The following is a 13,827-nucleotide window of genomic DNA, read 5'->3' on the forward strand; positions in this document are numbered from 1 at the left end:
TCAAATTGGCCACTCTATTGAATAAGGTCCCAACTGATCCAATTATGGCTTTAATTACCATTTCCTGCTCTCTTTCTCAAACTCTTTGACAGATATGACGTTTAAATGTCTGTCAATTCTGACTTGAATAGATTCAATGACTCTGCCACCACAGCTATCTGGGCAGAGAGCTCAAAAATTTCATGACCATTCTGGTGATAAAATTCTTCCTTTCCTGGCTCTGATGCCAAGCGTTTGGGAACATGGAGGACCGGATTTGAGAAACCTGTAAGAAAATAAAAAATCCCAAGAATGAATAATACCCCGTCTCATTTAGCATTTCAACAAGGTGGTATAAAGGGCATCTACAGCACAAGAAAACCATCACAGTGGTTCATCCCCACCCCGCCCTAAGGGGGCGGTTTCGTATCCTAAGGGGGTATTAGGGGAAATATAAGTTGTGGGGGGGGGTCAAAATTCTTGGGAGAGGAGCAGTAAGTGGCACCCTAACTTGAGGCATGAGACCTGGTCAACCGTTAGTAGTCCAATCACAAACAAGAGAAAATCTGTTGATGCTGGAAATCACACTCTCTCTCTCTCTCTCTCTCTCACACACACACACACACACAATGCTGGAGGGATTCAGGAGGTCAGGCAATATCTATGGAAAAGGGTACAGTCGACGTTTAGGGCCGAGACCCTTCAGAGCAGGCGCTTCCAAGAAAAAGGATGAGCAAATGGAACACTGAAGAACCATAACTCTGTAGGTGGTGAGCGCTCGTCGTCACAACGTGTCTGAAACTCTGCAATTTCATCCGACCTTACCAACCATACATTATTGGAGATGAATAAATTAGCATCAGGGTGCCCACCAGTTCCCCTTGACTCGTGATAGGCATTCCCAGTTTGTTTTTGTTTTAAATTTTAATTTAGCCCCGTTAATGAAGGATAAATACATCTTAAGGCGGTGAAGCTTTGAATCTAATCCTGCTAAGAAACAGAAAGTGCGTCCATACAATGTTACATACCTGGAGTATGGTTTTAATCCGTTCCCGTCAGACCATCAGCTCCGGGGAGCCGGCCAAGCACGCCGTGTCTGAAGGGACAAAGGCGGTGACCAAGTACACCAGCTCCAAGTGAAGACAAAATTACTGACAAAACTAACAGGAAAATCAACGGGCACTCACTCACTCAAGAGTTGCACAATAGTTAGACATTGATGTAAATTTTGTTAATTTCTTATTGATGAGCTAATTCAAATTCCATCTACAATCAGAATTTCCAGTCCTCTACTTACTCAGTACAATCCCGATTTCTCTGTTACATCCCACATCCCCTCCTTCCCTATCAGTTCCTCGCGGTCACATTTAGCCTACCTGAAGAATGCAGTTAATGTTGTTTCTAGTTCAGTTGCTGTGGGGAACGCGGCTTTTACCTTTTGTCCCATTTTGGTAACATCTCTTTAGCCCGTTTCAATGCAAGAGCTGAACACCATCACGGTTTTTTCAGAGTAGTTTGCTATAACATCACTTTCTGAAGAGTGGCCCGTTGATAACCTGACTGCGTTTATACAATGACCGAACAAAAGTTGACAATCGGTTCTGTTCCGATCCTATCAGTTGAAATACAGTAAATCGGGGAATTAAATCCCCAGGCACCGTTGAAATATTAACTACACTTGCTTTGAATCTGTCGGACTTCAATAACGGGGTTAAATGCGGAGACAAACAGTGCTGCAATGGGTTTTAACAGACTACGTTTGAACAAATGCTTTCTTTGACAGTCTTTTTCAAATTTCTGTTTATTTCAGCGATTATTTTCCGCGCTTCTGCAGTTGCTGTCTCTTGATTGGAGTATTCGTTCTTTCCAATTAGATTAAGCTTTGTTTCAACGATCATAAACGCTCCACTACATTCCCACAGATGGTGTAAGAAAGGCGAGTTCTCTGCGAAGTCGTTGCTGAGATTGTGGAACCGTTTGGACGATGGAAAGCGAGCGGCAAAGCTCGGTCCCAAGCTAAATCTCGCTTCTTCCGGGCCGGACTGCAGTTCCCAGTAGGTCGTGTTCACAGGCTCCTGAGAAAGGGCAACTATGGTGAACGGGTGTGTATCATTGTTTCTTATAACATTTTCAAACTGATAGCAAAGTGTGGAAGATCTCATACAATTGGTGAAAAGTTAATAACACCTGCTATATCATAAGTGCTCACCACTATTCCCAAAATGAATAGCAGTACTTTAAAAACAATTCCTCTGAGTACTAACTGTAGCTCGTTGTATTGACGAAATGAGTGAAGACATTGAATATCATCTATATGCACAGAGCTACAAAAAAAAACAAATTGGGATACGACTGGATGAGTCAACTATGCCAAACAACGAGGCACTGCTAATGGCATATGTACGGTTTATCAAAAATATAAAAGTTTATGAAAAGATTCTCTTTTGTTAAAAGTTAAAAACCAGTATCAACGGAGAATCAATCTACGACGAGCTCAAACTGTATATTGAGAATGAAAGTATTCCGATTAGGAACGTGATTTCTTGTGCAACAGATGGAGCACCACATATGACAGGCCGCCATGCTGGTTTAGTGGATTTACGAAAAAGATTCAAGTCTGTTTGCAGTCCATTGTGTAATTCATCATTAACATCTCACAGCCAAAAACTTCAGCCAGTGACCTTTTTCATGCATGACTCTTGTAAAATCTGCTATCAACAAAATTAAAGCTCATCCGTTAAATAGCAAAATATTTGGCCAGTTATGCCAAGCTACCCATGCAGAATTTGAACAGCTTGCTTCTTCAAGTGCGTTGGTTGTAAAAAGGCTGCTACTTAAGATGTTTTTTTGACCGGTTGAATTTTCGCTCAAAGTCAACAAGAACTTGGGAAACAAGATTGAACTTCAAGGTGGAGATGTGGCATACCTAGCCAGTCTGTATTACAAAATGAGCATTCTAAATATGAAACTGCAGCATGAGAATTTCAATTTAATCCAGACAAAAAGTGCAGTGTTAACTTTGATCGGAAAATTGGAAATATACAAGGAAGCATGTTCTCACAATTTAGGGGGTTGTTGGCCTAAAATAGGTTGGGAAACACTGATGAGCTAATGATTAATACAAATTAACGTTAAGAAAATACTTGTTTACATATTCAAGGCAGGGACACAAGATTTTATTTTCAGTTCATTTATTCATTCAGGATGACCATAAGACGTAGGAGCATAACTAGCCATTTAGCCCATCGAATCGGCTCCGCCATTCAATCATGGCCGATCCTTTTTTTCTTTTCCCCATTTCCCGGCCTTCTCCCCATAACCTTTGATGCCATGTCCAATCAAGAACCTATCAATCTCTGCCTTAAATGCCCTGGATAGGGAGTTTGTAGAGTGCCTGCGGGATGCATTCTTGGAACAGCTTGTACGAGAGCCGACCAGGGACAAGACTATTCTGGATTTAGTGTTATGTAATGAACAGGATTTGATAAGCGATCTCGCAGTAAAGGAGCCATTAGGAGGTAGTGATCACAATATGATAAGCTTTTATCTGCAATTTGAGGATAAGGGCAGCTCAAAATGGCGGTGCAGGCTCGAAGGGCCGAATGGTCTACTTCAGCACCTATCGTCTATTAAACGCACCCAACAACTTGGCCTCCACAGCTGCACGGGGCAACAAAATCCACAAATTCATCACCCTCTGGCTAAAGAAATTTCTCTGCATCTGTTTTGAATGGACACCCCTCTGTCCTGAGGCTGTGCCCTCTTGTCCTAGACTCTCCCACCATGGGAAACATCCTTTCCACATCTACTCTGTCTTGGCCTTTCAACATTTGAAAGGTTTCAATGAGATTCCCCCCCCCCCCCCCCCGCCCCCATCCTTCTAACTTCCAGTGAGTTGAGACCCAGTTCCTCATGATAATCCTTTGATTCCAGGAAGCATCCTTGTGAACCTTCTCTGGACCCTCTCCAATGCCAGCACATTTCTTCTAAGATGAGGAGCCTAAAGCTGTAAACAATAGTCAAGGTGAGGTCTCAACAGTGTCTTATAAAGTCTTAGCATCACATTCCTGCTCTTGTACTCTAGACCTCTTGAAATTAACACTAACATTGCATTTGCCTTCCTCACCACTGACTCAACCTGCAAGTTAACCTTTAGGGTGTTCTGCACAAGGACTCTCAAGTCCTTTTGCATCTCAGATTTTAGGGTTTTCTCCCCATTTATAAAATAATTTGCACATTTATTTCTACAACCAAAGTGCATGACCGAGCATTTTCCAACATTATGTTCCATTTGCCACTTTCTTGCCCATACTCCTAATCTAAGTCCTTTTGCAGCATTCCTATTTCCTCAACACTACCTGCCCCTCCACCAATCTTGGTATCATCTGCAAACTTGGCAACAAAGGCATCTATTTCATCACCTAAATCATTGATATACAGCATGAAAAGAAGTGGTCCCAACATCGACCCCTGCGGAACACTACTAGTCACTGGCAGCCAACTAGACAAGGTTCAAATATACAACATCGACTACATCCCCTCTAAAGCCATGCCTCCCTCCCTTCCTATCCCTTCAATACGTGTACCCTTGGACATTCAGCTCCCAACTACAACCATCCTTCAGCCACGATTCAGTGATGGCCACATCATCATAAATGGTAATCTCTAATAGTGAAACAGAATCATCCACCTCATTTCTTAAACTCCGCTTATTGAGATACAACACCTCGAGTACCGTATTTGCTACCCTTTTTGATTTTGCATCCCTAATGTACTGATACTCACCTTGTTGGCTGTGACTATGTCCCATCACCTGCCTGCCCTTCCTGACAGTCTGACTGCATGCTACATTTACTTTTTTACCATCTGTCCTATCCTGAGTCTCAACACTCTGGTTCCCACTGCCCACCAAATTAGTTTAAAAGTGTCTGCGAGAATATTGATCCGTCTTAGGTTCAGGTGCAACCAGGCACTTCTGAACATGTTGTACCTGCCCCAGAGGAGATCCCAATGATCCAAGCATCTGAAGCACTGCCCCTGCACCAGCTTCTCAGCCACATAGTTATCTGTCAAATTATCCTGTTTCTACCCTCACTGGCAGGGCAGTAAGGCACAGGGGACAGGCAGCAATCCAAAAATTACTATCCTGGAGGTCCTACTTCTCAGCTTTCTACCTAGCTCTCTAAGATTTCCTTTTCATGACCTCTTTGCTTTTCCTTTCTATGTCATTGGTACCAATATATACCAAGACAATCTGGCTGCTCTCCCTCCCTCTCCAAAATGTTGTGGACACTATCTTAGATGCCCCTGACCCTGGCACCTAGGAGGCAACATAACATCCGGATGTCCCGCTGATGTCCACAGAATCTCCTGCCTGTTCCCCTACTATTGAGTTCCCTATCACTGCTGTTCCCTTCTTCTATTTCCCTACTGCACCATGGACCTCTGCTCAGTGCCTGTAACCTGGACACTATGGCATTGCCCTGGGAGGTCATCCCCCACGAAAGTATCCAAAGCAGTACTTATTTTTGAGGGGAATGGCCACAGGTGTGCTCTACTCTAACTGCCTATTTACATTTCCATTCCTCCTGACAGTCACCCAGCTACTCACCTCCTGCAAATTTGGGGTGACTACTTCCCTGTAATTCTGCTCAATTTTCTCCTCACTCTCCTGTACAAGCCAAAGGTCATCCAGCTGCTGTTCCAGATCCCTAACATAGTATTCAAGGAGCCACAGCCAGATGCACTTCATGCAGATGTAGTTCCCCACAAGACTCTGGGTCTCCTAGGACTGCAGCATCCAGCATGAAGAACACACAACCGTCATTTACTATACCAGGTACAGTAAGAAAAAAAAAAACAAAAAACCTTAAAAGAAGCCTACCCAGAGCCAACACCTCCTCCGAGCCAAAGCCTACTGGCCTACTCCTGACAATGGCTGCTCCGCTCATCCCTCCTGTACTTTTATTTAGTATGCAGAGCTCTGCTCCTGCCACTGATGTGAATGATCTGAAAATTCTGGACTGGGTAATTAACCTACTTCTTTGCAAGGTGGAACAACAGGAAAAGAGCTTGCAGAAGAAATTATTGAAACTCAAAATGATGAAGCATCAAAAATACTTGCTTTTGTGATATGTGGCTACACTGTCATATGGAGTTTCATGGTCTTTGGAGAAGAGTCAAACTGCTCCTCATTGCATTTTCATCCCCCTACCTTGTTGAAAGAGGCTTTAGTGCAGTGAACCACATACTCACAAAAGACAGAAACTACCTGGACATTGTTACGTGTGGAGACTTAAGGCTTTTGCTGTCACACCATGAACCAGATATTTCAACTCTTGCTAAAAACCATCAAGCTCGAGGATCACACTGATATTGAAACTGCTGTACAGCACACAGGTACTGTGTAAGCTAGGTTTAAAGACAAAAATTAAAAACAGTATCATTTTTCTCATGTTAGCATATGGTAGGCATGTCTTTACACTATGGTGGTGCCAGAAAGTATATTGTGCCTTAGAGGGGCATTGACAAGTATGAAAGTGCTTTAGGGAGGTGTTGGCAAGTATGAAAGTGCTAAAAAAAATAAAAGGTTGGGAAACACTGATAAGCTAATGATGGATACAAAATAACTTTAGGAAAACACCTACAAGTATTTACATATTCAAGAAAGGGACACAAGATTTTATTTTCAGTTCATTTATTCATTCGGGATGCTTCCAGCTGTACCCATGGTTCAGTCTCTTTCTATATCTACCAAGACAGGTCTTAGAACCATTTGCTTTTCACAAGGATCCTCTCATAGTGCATCCTTGTCTATTGTTGAAAGTATAATAAATAGTTTTACCAGCTGAATGGTTGTGTTTATTTTTCTTAGCATCAGCACTAAGCTAGCCTTCTGTTAGTTCAGGATTAATTGTGCAACAAGATCCTTCACAGATTTTATATGTACAGATTCATTAGTGGTATTCACAAAAATATATATTAGGCATATCTTCACAAAGGAAAAAAAAAGCACATCAAGTATACACAGAGTACCATGACTGTATTACAAAAATTATCTACCAGGGTTAAATTTCCCTCTGAATCACATTTGATAGTTTAAGGAAATATAATGCACTGTGTTTAACCAGAATTGATAATTTTTCAGTTTGTGGTTAAAAGAAACCTGCAAATACAGTAAATGTTATTGACAGCAGATAAATAAAAGCTGTCAAACACCAAGGATAGCCGGAATGAAGACCATAAACTTGAAAGAGAAACGTGAAAAGGGCAATAGAAAAACAGTAACAAATGGAATGCAGTCCTGTAAAAACAGGGGGGGGGGGGGGATCATTAAATGCTTTGTATTTCATGACAATGTATATGGGAGTGGGCAAAAAAGCTAATTAATAATTATGCAAAACACAAAATTTAGAAGGCTACATAATGGTTTTATTGTCAAATATGTTTTACATTATCTTTAGCATACTGTAGTTGTATAAAACATGCATTTCAAGTTGATAGCCTTTATAAATACAATGGTCAAGCCAATATAAATTATGTATTTTGTAAGATGGCATGTAAAATATCTGAGAGTGCCCTATCTGCAAGGCCTCAGCTTCCCAGCTATTTAGAGTCCTCATAACAAACTACTGCAACTGTACTAGTCTATGCTACAGCTACAGTGTTAGAGAACTCTATTCAAACTTTAAAATACATCTACAGTATGACTTCAGTTAAATCATTTTAGAGTTTGTGAAAATCTTTATATGTATTGTGAGAATGTAGTAAAAATAACACAGATGCTCTGTTTTTAGAAATGATAATGTAAATAAAACATCTAGACTGCTACACAAACCAAGGCAAATAAGGTTTCATAGCACTTAGTGACTCTAAAGGATTACAAGTTCCGTAAATTTTCTATTACAGTATTATCAAGTGGGCCAAGAACACATTATTTCTTTGTATAATTTTCAGTTTGCAATGGGTAGTAACAGTTTTATAATAACTAGATTTTTTTTAAAGATTCCATACTTGAAATATTTTCTTCAATAATTTTATAGAAACATTCAAAATTGGCCAATGCAAATAGTTACGTGTAAAAATAGTGCACTATTTTTCTTAACAATAAACTTTCATTTAATTTCCATTATAACAGTCATCAGTAAACTTCAATTTAACAAGATGGGCAAACATTTAGAAAATGTTAAATTAAGGCGTTATTTATGAAATGAAAATCGTGGGTTGCCCATCATAAAGTGTGTAGTTATGACTGATGACATACTCCAAAATTTCCTCAATCTGAAGGACTGCAGTTTTCCCACATTCCTTTCAGATGCAGCTTCCTATAAAATGTTCATAAGCAACTCTGTTAAACTCTATGGCTTTATACAAGTGCATAGATGCAACTGTGATTACAAAAGCTTCTTCTTTATACATACCGTATGATGTATTGTGTGCCAAGACAACTGAAGGTTTCCACTACTTACTATTCTGCATAAACTTGAAAAGGTATGACTAACTTTGAAATTTCCAAAGATCTCCTGGGATGGTCCAACACAATTTCTTTCACATGACCGTTTAGTATATTTGGTTTCATACGATGTTGGACTGATGTAACCACCTCACAGAGTCATTATTCTTTATAGCACTCAGCCTACTGGACAGTGGTTTATTTACCCCATCCTATGCTCCAACCAATCTAGTGTTTTTTTTTCACTTGGTTGCCAAGTAAAATCTCATCCAACAGAGCTCTATGCAGTTCAGACATACAAAGCAGCCAGGAGATGTCTTTAATTCAACTTCTATTGCTATCTGGGTCTCCAGCAGACCAATACTCAATACTGTACCCAAGTTAAAATTCTATTTTGCTGCAAAGTGCTGTAAACCACTGTGATACTTTTGATGCGCAGTCATTTTAGCTCTTATAAAATAAATTGCAGCATTTTGTGCACCCTTGTTTGAATGTCAGAAAGTGTATTACAGTCTCTTTTTTGTTTAATAATGAAACCCATTATCTTGAACTGAATGAATGCATTTCCCAAGAAGACGGGTTAGCTGAAAAAGAAACAAAAAGATAATGGAATTAAAACATGCTTTTAATACAAGACTACAATACTAAAAGCCTTTGGCAACTGCCTTCTGGTAGCTGCTATTTGACTTAATGTCTTTTTTATGTTGAATTTTGTCAGGAGGACAAAAATGGCACATCTACCCAGAAGAAATATAGTTACATCATGCGGGCAATTATACTGTTAATTCATAAAATGGTTAACAAATGTCTTGTAAAAATTTTTAAATGCTGAATTCACGCTCATTAATGCCAATACATTGTTATACTCTGTGAAGAAACATATTGAGAATTGACCACAGAAAGAATGATTATGCCTAAATGACATTATAGGGAAGCTCCTTATAAATATTATTCATTGAACAAGCAGGTCACTTAGCTCAATGGGTCCATGGTGCTCCATTTGAATATTTCCAGCTTAACAATAAAGAAACTGGAATATTTATGAACCTGCTAAAATTCACTGAGATTCAGCAAAATTCAGCACAATCTCCTCAAAGATAGCAGAAAATGGTAGTTATTATAAAAATCACAATTTGTATTTCCTACAAAAATAATAAGATTTTTAGGGAAAAAATGAAAATAAATTAAGAATTTGTGTCAAATTAGATAAATAACTTGTCCATGATCGCAACCAAAACATTGCTGAACGTAACTGAAGTGAGGTAAAATTGGTACACTGATTTTGTACATTGGTGAGCTGCCAAATTACATAAATTAATGACTTTCAGCTTTATTTCATTGCACTGAAGCAGTACAATATTAATGTGGATGTTGGGGGACAACTTCAGCATCTCTTTCATTTGTGAAATTAACATTTACCCAATTTTTATGCATTTTGGGGACATAATGAAACCGTGTTATACCCAAAATAAAACATGATATAAATATGAATTTTGCTCCTCCAAATATGAAATTATCTATTGTAGGTTCATCTATCGGAGGATGAGGCTCATTCCCTCAAATTATCAGCATGACGCTTACAGAAAAGCAAAAAGTTTTCCTCAATTGCCTTTAAAAACTCTACAAATCAATTGAACACTTAGTATGTGCAGAGAAGACTAAAACAAACCTGTAACTCACATGCTTGTAATAAAACACACACTGACATGTATGTACTAGATGCATACACAGCAATAATTAAGAGCAGTTAAATATCAGCTGATATTCAGGCAAAATAATTTTTCTCCGATAGTATTTATGATCACTTGGAAAGGTAGGTACTGATTAGGGAGAGTTAGCAATAGTTTAGTGCATGGAAAATCCTCACAAATTGGAGCTTTTTTTTTAAGGAAGCTTACTAAGAAAGTTAATGGAAAGAAAGGCAGTAGACATGGTATATACCTGGACATTAGCAAGGCTTTAGACATGGTCCCATACAGTAGGGCTGGCATCCAAAAGAACTTTGGCAAACTGGGTCCAGAATTGGCTCGGCAATAGGTGGCAGATGGTAGTGGTTGTATTTCTTAATTGGAAGTTTGTAAGCAGTGGTGTACTGTAGGAGTCTGTGCTGTGACCTTTACTGTTTGTCATATAAAAATGTAAATGACTTGAATAAAAATGCTTGTGGTCTGATAAATAAGTTTGCTGACATTTCCTTGAGGTTAAGGTGGGATACAAATCAGCTAGAGTAGATGGCAGCGGTGCAGCAGATAGAATTTAATCCATAGAAGTGTGAGATAATACACTTTGAGTGACCTAATGTTGGTCAGGCATGTAGTATATGGCAGGCGCAGGCACATTAGGAGTGTCAATGCACAAAGTGACTTTGAGATGCAAGTTTATAGTTCCCTGAAAAATGTGCTACAATCCCAGTGTGTAAAAAGCATTTGGACACGTACATAGACAGAAAAGGAATAGAAGAATATAGGCCAAATGCTGGAAAATCAGATTAGGTAGAGTATCATCTTGGGTCAGCAAGGATGAGGCAGGTCAAAGAGCCCCCATTTCCATGACACACAACGGTAATGACTCAATTAACAACGAATTTTCACTACTTGGTCAATTTAATATTGTATGCACAAAATATATATATGCGGGCACAGCATTCAAAAATTTCCATTTAGAGTCTAAAAGTCTGGAATGAATATAATTGCTAGTTCAATGCTTGAACATTCTCAAGCGGACTGCATTTTATCTGAGTTGTTTTAATGAAAAAGGTTATCAATTTAATACCAATTTCATGTCCTTGTTTTTTCCCTCTTTTTTTTGGATATTATTTCCTACCAGTCAATCATGTTTGAGTAATTATACCAAAAGATCAAAGTAATAAGCTATTAACATTTGCACGTAAGCATTAGTAAACTTTAACATCCCAGTGTCCAATAGGGAATAGTTCCTGAATTCTAATCAAAGTCCAGGATCTTTCTGCTGGAAAATAAAAACCTGGCCACTGAACTATTTTTTGTAAATGACCTTCAGTTGATTTGTTTTCTGTTGAGTTAGTTTTGAAGACCTACTGGGTTAAAATATTCATAATGCTACCCTATTTGTAAATGAAACAGGCTTCAACTTCAGATTATACTGTCAGGGAATGAATAAAGCTCTCAACAATAGAGTTGAAATGTAACATTTCAGCAAGGACAGTCTTCTGCTATAAAGCTGTTCTTGAAAGTGTTGACAAGGCACACATCACACCATGCTTCATTTAAAAGACACTGCAAGACTTCAAACCCAATGCTTTCCAGACAGATAGTTTACCCCATTCAGGTAAAACTTCTTCAAAAATCAAAAACATCATCATCATCATCATCAAACGGCCAGTCCCAGTCTTTAAAGGCCATATCAAATAATCTGGAACAGTTGAGGGAAATACACATTAATTTACTTTCCATTTTGATATTTCTTTACAATGAATAACATTTCCCCTCCTACTGTACACGCTGCATTGTCTAGATTTTCATATAGAAAGATCGGAAGGATATAGAAAGCTGCATGTACCCTTGAAACTCAGCCACAGCCTTCAGAGGCATAACAGAAAAACACATTAAATGCAGAAAGTACTTGGTTAGAGTTACATACAGGATTAATATGCTTATTGAAAGATAAATTTCAGTATGCATGCAGATAAAGAAACATGGAAAATATCATGCAGAACGAATGGTCTAGATACAATTTGTGAATTAATATTGATTACATGCTAACAAAATTAAAGTGACCCTCTACAACTTACTGGTGCTATTAAAATGTGTCAATGTAGGATGATTCGAAGAGCAGGGCCAGAGTCAAAGCTATAAGAATAGCAACAAATATGGAAATCGAGGCAAATATTTGCAAGTTACAAAGGTAATAAAACATAAATGAAAGTGAATTATAAACTTGCCAAGGAAATGGGGAAGTAATCAAATGAACATAGTGAACGAAATGTACTGGTTTTAAAACCCTGGGGTGAGGGTTTTGCTGATTCAAGCTATCCTCATTAGCTGCAGACAAATGATTTCACTCTGGGCTGAATTGAGGAGTTGAAAATCAGTTAAAGCTAGTATTCCTTATTGTGGAAAAAATAGTTGTGAATGGCAAACATCATCAAACAGGACAGGTGCATTTTGATGCTAATCACCATCAAGTTTCATATGTTAATACTTAATTATTATTTAGAGTTAAGACCCAGAGGCAAGGCAGCTGATACTACAAAACAGGCATGGGTAACCTTAACTTTGAAAAGTGCTAAAGAAGCAAACAAAAATCACAGTTGTTTGGCATTCAGAAAGTGCAAAAAGATTATAGCAATTTCTTTATAGAAATAGTAAAATATGAGAGAGTGCACAAGCTGCCCATGAATAAGCTAATTCACATTTAATCCCTGACAAAACTATGCTCTCACTGTCCCTTAGTTCTCAGTAGTTATTAATAGAGTGTAAGAATAAAAAGACTGATGTTTAAAATGGCATAGATTAAAAACACTCAGCCATCTGGACAACAAATAGCGGTTATTATATAAATGAGCTCAATTTTTAAGACAGTTATTTTTCTACTCTTTTCACCACAAGCAATGAACTGTTTTCCAGCCAAAAAATACAAATACAGTTGGGAAATCAGTTGTGGGAGTATGAACATTTTTCATTACCAGATTATAGGAAGGATGCAAGCAGGGATCCTGTGAGTTTCATCCTATAACATGTTATCAAAGTTTAACCATGTAATGTTGCCACAGAAACAGGAAGGGGGTAAGAGATTGACAGAAAGTAGAATACTAGTGTAAACTAGTGAGGAACATAAAAATAAAGTTTTAAAGCACTTTAAAATTTTAAAAAGGATCGAAAATGTCAATGTTAGTCTTGTATAGATTGTGCCAGGAAAAATTAAAACATGGAATGAAGAAATGGCAAAGAAATTTAATTATTTTCTCTCTCCACAATGAAGTGAAAGCTTCCTGGAATAGTGGACAGCAAAAGGTCTACAATGAAAAAAGAGATAGAAGAAAATATCATTGGGCGAAACAAATTATGCTGGGAAAATTAATGGGACTAAAAGACAAAGCCTCAGGATCTGATGACCTATATCCCATAATTTTAAAAGAGGTAACTGAAGATGATTATCTTACAAAATTCCAGAATCTAGTGTGCTTCTTGCAGATTGGAATGTAGGAAGTGAACTCAATCCCACTACTTAAGGAAGAAGAAAGCAAGGAACTGCAAATTAGTAAACCCAACAGCAGCAACAGCAAAAACGTTAGAACTTGTTACTTAAGAAGTTGCCCTCCCCAATCTGGTTCCATCTGCCTATCATCCAAACACCTATCCACATGGGTTGCTTATCCCTTGGTCAACTTTTTCTATCTTCTCCGCCTACAAACACCA

At 38.4% G+C, this 13,827-nt stretch overlaps 1 protein-coding gene across 4 annotated transcripts in view; it reads right to left on the reverse strand.

Moving 5' to 3' along the window:
• Positions 1 to 7,388: 7,388 nt before the first annotated feature.
• Positions 7,389 to 13,827, reverse strand: part of LOC140733505 (rho-associated protein kinase 2-like) — a 227,023-nt gene continuing 220,584 nt past the window's right edge. For 2 of the 4 annotated variants that reach the window (XM_073056922.1, XM_073056926.1), the window contains 2 exons: positions 11,729 to 11,821; positions 7,389 to 9,015 (listed from right to left, as the gene is read on the reverse strand). In XM_073056922.1, coding sequence (XP_072913023.1) covers positions 11,749 to 11,821 — 73 coding nt within the window. In that variant the 3' untranslated portion in view covers positions 7,389 to 9,015; positions 11,729 to 11,748. Of the gene's footprint in view, positions 9,016 to 11,728; positions 11,822 to 11,884; positions 12,259 to 13,827 lie in introns of those variants that run through there. The other 2 variants (XM_073056925.1, XM_073056923.1) reach the window with 2 other exon arrangements.

Source organism: Hemitrygon akajei, chromosome 9, assembly GCF_048418815.1.
Source record: "Hemitrygon akajei chromosome 9, sHemAka1.3, whole genome shotgun sequence".
Lineage (NCBI taxonomy): Eukaryota > Metazoa > Chordata > Chondrichthyes > Myliobatiformes > Dasyatidae > Hemitrygon > Hemitrygon akajei.